We start from the raw sequence: 7,617 nt of genomic DNA, 5'->3' as shown, positions 1-7,617 counted from the left end.
AACATGGAACCTGGAAACCAAACAGGTGCATATTACTTTTATCTGACTGAGCTAACCAGTGATCCTACAATGGAGCTCCTCATATTTAGCCTCTTCTTGTTTATATATCTGGTCACAATTCTGGGAAATTTGCTCATCATCATTGCTGTCAGCTCTGACTCTCATCTACAAACACCAATGTATCACTTTCTCTCCAAACTTTCATTTGCTGACATCTGCCTAAGCACAACTACCATTCCAAATATGCTGAAGAACATTCACACACAGGATCAGAGCATCAGTTACACAGGTTGCCTCATTCAGGCCTGCTTTGTTCTGAATTTTGCTTTAGTAGAAAGCTGTATCCTTGCTGCAATGGCCTATGACCGCTATGCAGCTATTTGTCATCCCCTGAACTACACAGTAATTATGAATCCCCACTTCTGTGATCTGCTAATTCTACTGTCCCTGATCATTAGTATTGTGAACAGCTTATTACAGTGTCTGATGATACTGCGACTATCATTTTGCACAAATAATGAACTTCCTCTGTTCTTCTGTGAGCTTGCTCAAGTCATCAAGCTTGCCTGTTCTGATACTCTCATCAATTATATCCTCATATATCTTGCAACATTTATATTTGGTGGAATTCCAATCTTTGGAATCATTTTCTCTTATACTCGAATTGTCTCTTCTATTTTGAAAATATCTTCCCTTAGAGGAAAGTACAAAGCCTTTTCTACTTGTGGGTCTCACCTTTCAGTTGTCTCGTTATTTTATGGTGCAGGAGTTGGAGTTTATATTAGCTCTTCAATTGCTGTTTTCCCTCAGACAACTACAGTGTCATATATTATGTACACAGTGCTCCCTCAAATGTTGAACCCTTTTATCTATAGCTTAAGGAATAAAGATATGAAAGAAGCCTTACGAAAGCTCATTGCTAAGGAATCAAGACTTCCCTGATATTTTTAAGTAGTTGGGACTTGAACTACTCATGTGTTTCATAGAGACAGAATTCCTGGTGAGTAAGAATGTCTGTTTTGTTCTTGTCTTCTATATATCATATTAACCAGAAATCTCTAAATATATTATGTGATTTATTAGTTATTTGTTTTTCTGTAATATAATGATTTCTTATCATATTTCATCATATATTTTTATATGCCATACAATCAGAACCAACTAAAAACTTAAAAATTTATTAATTTCAATATGTATACAAATCAAGAAAAGTAAATACATTAAGAAACATAAGTCACACATACATACATATATATGTTCTAATTAATATATATTACTAAAAAGGATAGTCAATGGAATTAAGGGAGAAAAAGTGCTGATTCATTGAAGTGGTTGGGGAGAGTAAAAAGTAGTTGATATAATTATATTCTATATTCAAAATATAAGAAACATTTCTAGGAAATTTATTTGGTAAGGTGACTTTTACCAGTTAGGCTTATATTTATATTTTTTAAATTTTATTTTTATTCTTTAATCCTTTTATACAGTCCACACTTCATTCCCCTCACAGTCTGCCACCTGACTGATCCCTATCCTATAACTCCTCCCCTGTCTGCAAGAGTATGTCTTCACATTCCCACCCCCATGCCACCAGGCCTACCTACACCCTGGGGCTTCAAGTCTCTGCAGGATTAGGTGCTTCTTCTCTCACTGAGGCCAGACCAGGTAGTCCTCTGCTGTGTATGTGTCAGGGGCCTCAGATCAGCTGAAGTATGCTGCCTAGTCGTTGGATCATTTTCTGAGAGAATTTGGGGGTTTGGGTCAGTGGAGACTGCTGGTCTTCCCATGAGGCTGCTCTGCTCCACAGCTTCTTCCAGCTTTTCCCCAACTCAACCACAGGTGATCCTGGCTGTTCTCCACAGCTAGTATTTGCATTGGACTCTTTCAGCTTCTCGTTGAGTCTCTCAGAGGTTAGCCATGTTAGGCTCCTGTCTGTAAGCCAACCAAAGCATCAGTAAGAGTGTCAGGGTCCCAGGCCTCCAGTTGAGCTGGATCCAAATTTGAGCCTGTGACTGGACCTTCTTTCTCTCATGATTTTCTCCATTTTTGTCCCCACAGTTCCTTCAGATTGGATCAATTCTGGGTCAGAGCTCTTGACTATGGGAATGCAAACCCATCCCTGCTCCTCCACTGGAGCTAGACTATACAAATTTCCCCATTTCCACCATAGAATACTTCATCCAAGGTCCCTCCCTTTGAGTCCTCAGAGTCTTTCACCTCCCAGGTCTCTGGTATATGCTAGAGGGTTACCCCATCTCCTAGCTCCCTAGGTTGCCTGTTTCCATTCTTTCTGCTGGCACTCAAGACACTCCTGTCCACCCCACACATATCACCTGATCATGTTCCCAGCTGTACCTCCCTGTGCCCTCTCCAAAAGAAGTCCCTCCCTCCCTCTGTCCCCTGTGACTGCTTTCTTTTACTTCCCAATTAGGATTGATGCACTCTTACTTGGGTTCTTCAGCATTTTAATCTTGAGTCCTATGGGCTGTATCCTGGGTATTCTGTATGTTTTTGGCTAGTATTCACTTATTAGTGTGTACATACTATGATGTCCTTTTGGGTTTTAGTTACCTCAATCAGGACAATATTTTCTAGTTCCAACGATTTGCATGCAAAACTCATTATGCCCTTGTTCTTAATAGCTGAGTAGTATTCCATTGTGTAAATGAGCCTCACTTTCTGTATCTATTCTTTCATTCCAGTACATATGTTTCCAGTTTCTGTCTATCACAAACAAGGTCACTATGAACATGGTGGAAAAAGTGCCCCTATGACATGGTGGGGCATCTTTTTGGTATATACCCAAGAGTGGTATAGCTGGTTCTTCTATTTCCAATTTTTTGAGGAATCTCCAGATTGATTTCTAGAGTGGTTTTACCAGTTGGCAATCCCACTGGTATTGGAAGAATGTTCCTCTCTCTCCACATCCTCTCCACATGAGTTGTCCCCTGAGGTTTTGATCTTAGCCATTCTGATTTGTGTAAGGTGGAATATCAGGGTCATTTTAACTTGCATTTCCCTGATCACTAAAGACTTCAAAAATTTTTTTACGTGCTTCTCAGTCCTTTGAGATTACTCTGTTGTGAATTCTCTGTTTAGTTCTATACCCCATTTTTGATTGGGTTGTTTGGATTTTTTTTTTTTGGTGGTTAGCTTCTTGAGTACTTCAAGATGTAGGGTTAGTGAAGATTTTTTTTCCCAATCTGTAAGTTGCTGATTTGTTCCAATAGAAGAGAAAATGGAAAAGAGCCTTGAACTTATTGGCACAGTAGAGAATTTCCTAAACAGAACTCTTATGGCTCAGTATTTAAGATGAAGAATTCATAAATGTGACCTCATAAAATTGGAAAGCTACTCTAAGGCAAAGTACATTGCCAATGGGACCAATTAGGCTTTTCAAAGTCTCATTTTGAGGTAAATAATTATATATTTCAACTTTTATCCTCCTACATTGCAATAGAAGCTTAAACATTGTTTAAAATATGGCATTTCACTCAGACATTCTCTATTTTAATTTCTGTTTTATTTAAAGCCATAAGAGTCTCTGCCTTGAATAAATTTTTGTTTTGATAAAGTGTAGCAATCTGAACTCTGGTATTTTAAATGATTGAAGAGACTCAGGGTTCCAGCTGCATATGTAGCAGAGGATGGCCTTATATGGCATCAATATCAATCAAGGGGAGGCCCTTGGTCCTGTGAAGGCTTGATCCCCGAGTGTAGGGCAGTGAGGTTGTAGTGGGTGGGTGGGGGAGCACCCTCATAGAAGCAGGGGAGGGGAGAATGGATTAGAAGGTTTGTAGTAAGGAAATTGGAAGGAAGGGATACCATTTGAAATGTAAATAAATAAAATAACCAATAACAAAAAAACAAAAATAGGATATAATTTTAAAACTATCCTCTCTCTCTCTCTCTCTCTCTCTCTCTCTCTCTCCCTACCCTCTCTCTCTTTCTCTTCCTACCCTCTCTCTCTCTCTATCCTCTCTCTCTCTCTCTCTCTCTTTCTCTCTCTCTCTCCCTCCCTCCCTCCCTCCTTCCCTAACCCCCTATCTCTGTGTATGTGTGTGTGTATGCACATGAGTGTAATTATATGGTGAAAGTAGAGGGCTTGGATATTCCTGATACTGGAGTTTCAGCTTATTGTAAGCTGCCTGAAATTATTGCTAGAAGTCAAACTCAGGTGTTCTACAAAAGCTGTCTACACTCTTTACCAGTAAGTCATCACTACAGAACTCAAGGTTATTTTGAATATTTTAATACCACTCTGTCAAGCTTTATAAATATGTCTGTTTGTGTTTGGTTTTGTTTTCTAACTTTTTTGTGCTTCTTGCAACTTTAAAGCATATTATATTTTTAAAATTAATATATCAATAATTAAATTTTGTTTAGTTGTTCAGGATTCATTTGAACTTCATATAGTGATACTTTGATGTGTTCAGAATCTAAATTCTTCATAGGTTCACTTCATACTTATGTTCTAAAATAAAATTCTGAATTTAAAATACTAAGTGTCTCATATGTATGTCATCAGCATCCACAATGTGAGCTAAGGGAACATAACTTGACAACGAAGTGATTGGTTTGCTCAGTTCTGTTTGATTATAGGGGAAACTTAGGGCAGAGATAGATGGCAAGTTTAGATTACACAGATCATTTTTCGAATGTAGGACAGACATTGAGATGCTTCTGTCCTCATTGATTTGAACAACTATGTTCAAGGAAAACAAAAAAATTCAGTTGCCCGGTATACTGGGGATGATAGATAAATGATGTTATACAGTAAAGAGAATGAAAAGAACAATGGCTTGCATACATTTTAAAATTAAATTTGTAGATATATGTACATGTATATATAAAATTCAGAAATATATTCATGTATATCAGTCTAAAATTATATGTTTAAAGAAATTAAACTGTTTCTTCTCCTAGAAAGTTAAAGAATAGTCCACAATCTAACAGATATATTATGTTGATTTATTATATATACTAAGTTTAAGAATTCTGATTGCAGAGTATCAGGCTTGATGAATTCAGGAAACCTATATTCATTCTGATTTCTTTGGGTATTGTTTGGGCTTTCATTTTAAAAATATTCCATGATGTAAGCAGGGATACAGATAAACATAGGCATTATCTTGGTATCTCCTTTATCCTCTTTCTGTACCTTTTTTTTTCTTTTTTCTTTTTTTTCTTTTCTTTTTGTTTTTGTTTGTTTGTTTGTTTTTTGTTTTGTTTGTTTGTTTGTTTGTTTGTTTTTGAGACAGGGTTTCTCTGTGTAGCCCTGGCAGTCCTGGAACTCACTTTGTAGACCAGGCTGTCCTCAAACTCAGAAATCTGCCTGCCTCTGCCTCCCAAGTGCTGGGATTAAAGGCGTGTGCCACCACCGCCCAGCCTTTCTGAAATTTCTTAGAGTATAATTTCAGATAAAGACCCACTGAGCAGTGGGGAATAAGTGTCTGGAAGTGAAAACCAAGAACAACCTGGTCTTATATATTTGCAATCTAAGTTAAATGCATGATTGAGAATTCCGAAAATGTTTTAAATTTAGCCCAAATTAAAATCAGAGTACTGGTTAGTTCATATTGTTGTTCCTCCTATAAGGTTGCAAACCCCTTCAGCTCCTTGGGTACTTTCTCTAGTTCCTCCATTTGGGGCCCTGTGTTCCATCCAATAGATGACTGTGAGCATCCACATCTGTATTTGCCAGGCACTGGCATAGACTCACAAGAGACAGCTATATCAGGGTCCTCTAAGCAAAATCTTTCTTGCATATGCAATAGTGTCTGCATTTGGTGGCTGATTATGGGATGGATCCCCGAGTGGGGAAGTCTCCCCCCAGAGCTCATGCCTTTAGCTGCATATGTAGCAGAAGATGTCCTAGTCAGCCATCATTGGGAAGAGAGGCCCCTTGTTCTTGCAAACTTTATATGCCCCAGTACAGGGGAACAGCAGGGTCAAGAAGTGGGAGTGGGTGGGTTGGGAAGCAGGGCTGAGGGAGGATATAGGGGACTTTCGGGATAGCATTTGAAATGTAAATGAAGAAAATATCTAATAAAAATTGTAAAAAAAATAAAAATAATAAAAAATAAAATAAAATCAGAGTGTATGAAAGCCATAACTAGACAGACAGACAGACAGACAGACAGACAGACAGACACACACACACACACACACACACACACACACAAAACCAAAAACAAAAAACAAAAACACTAAGATAATGAAATATCCTCATAGACTGGTATAAAAGTATGATAATTAAGGGAAATAAAGCAGAAGTTTCATAAATGAATCAATCCAGTCCACTATTGTATGTCTTCATAATCTTATGCCCAAAGAAGTATAACAGGAATAGATATGTCTCAGCAATGAAGCATAATCTAATAGAGTACAGATATCCTTAGCATGGTCACAAAAGAAGCATCCTTGGTTAATTATTGGAAAAGAATGATGCTGATGGAGCTACAAATGTAAGAAATAGAAAATAGCAATGACCTTCCGGTCCACTCCAGCACCAGGGTGCCTAGCCCACGGGTTATCCGGACACCCACAAGGACACACATAGGATCCCCCACGGGATCCTAAGACCTCTGGTGAGTGGAACACAGCGTCTGCTCCAATCCAACTGTGCGGGAGCTGAGACTGCATTAACTAGGGAAGCAGATAACCCGGCCTGATCAGGGAAACAAGTACCTTCCAGTCCACTCCAGCACCTGTGTTCCTTGCCAGCAGAGTTTCCGGATACCCCCAAGGTCCTCACAGGACCCTCCATGGGATCCTAAGACCTCTGGTGGGTGGAACACAACTTCTGCCTGGAGGCAGGTTCGAACACCAGATATCTGGGCACCTTCCCTGCAAGAAGAGATCTTGCCTGCAGAAAATACTCTGACCACTGATACTAAGGAGGGAGCTAGTCTCCTTGGTCTGCTGATAGAGGCTAACAGAGTCACCTGAGGAACAAGCTCTAACCAGAGACAACTATAACAACTAGCTTCAGAGATTACCAGATGGGGAAAGGCAAACGTAAGAATCCTACTAACAGAAATCAAGACCACGTCTGAGGTGGCACCATTTTCTGCTCCAGACAAGCGGCCACCTTCGGGGCCAGAGGACAGGTGTACACCCGCCCCCGGAGGCTTCTGCCTCAGTTTCTGCGGGAGCCACCTTTGTTCCGGGACTCCATGGCGGGCAGTCTGCAGGTGAGAGTGTGGACTACGGAGGCTAGCAGCTTCTGGGACAGGCAAGAGCCACAGAACTCCTGAGGTGGCGCCATTTTCGGCTCCAGACAACCGGCCACCTTCATGGCCAGAGGACAGGTGTCAACCAAGCCTGAGAGGCCTTTGCCTCAGGATCCACAGGAGCCATCTTGGTTTCAGGACTCCGCAGAAAGTAGTCTATACAGGTAAGAGTGTGGACTACTGAAACAACGCTTCTGTGAGAGGTCAAAGCAACACAGCTTCTCAGAAAGATCCTGTTTTGGGCCTTCATCTTCGGCCAGGAGGAGGTCCAAACGCCAGATAACTGTGCACCTTCCCTGAAAGAGGAGAGCTTGCCTGCAGAGACTGCTCTGACCACTGAAACTCAGAAGAGAGAGCTAGTCTCCCAGGTCTGCTGATAGAG

The 7,617-nt window shown here is 40.3% G+C and overlaps 1 protein-coding gene across 1 annotated transcript; it reads left to right on the top strand.

The window, feature by feature from the left end:
* Nucleotides 1-942, top strand: Olfr846 (olfactory receptor 846). Its single transcript, NM_146282.2, has one exon. The coding sequence runs from the start codon at nt 4-6 to the stop codon at nt 940-942; it is 939 nt and encodes a 312-aa protein (NP_666394.1). The 5' UTR covers nt 1-3.
* The last annotated feature ends 6,675 nt before the right edge of the window (nt 943-7,617 follow it).

The sequence above is a fragment of the Mus musculus genome, chromosome 9 (genome assembly GCF_000001635.26).
Source record: "Mus musculus strain C57BL/6J chromosome 9, GRCm38.p6 C57BL/6J".
In the NCBI taxonomy this organism is placed as follows: Eukaryota; Metazoa; Chordata; class Mammalia; order Rodentia; family Muridae; genus Mus; species Mus musculus.
Note: the sequence above shows the minus strand (reverse complement) of the source record. Positions and strands in the feature narration are given on the sequence as shown.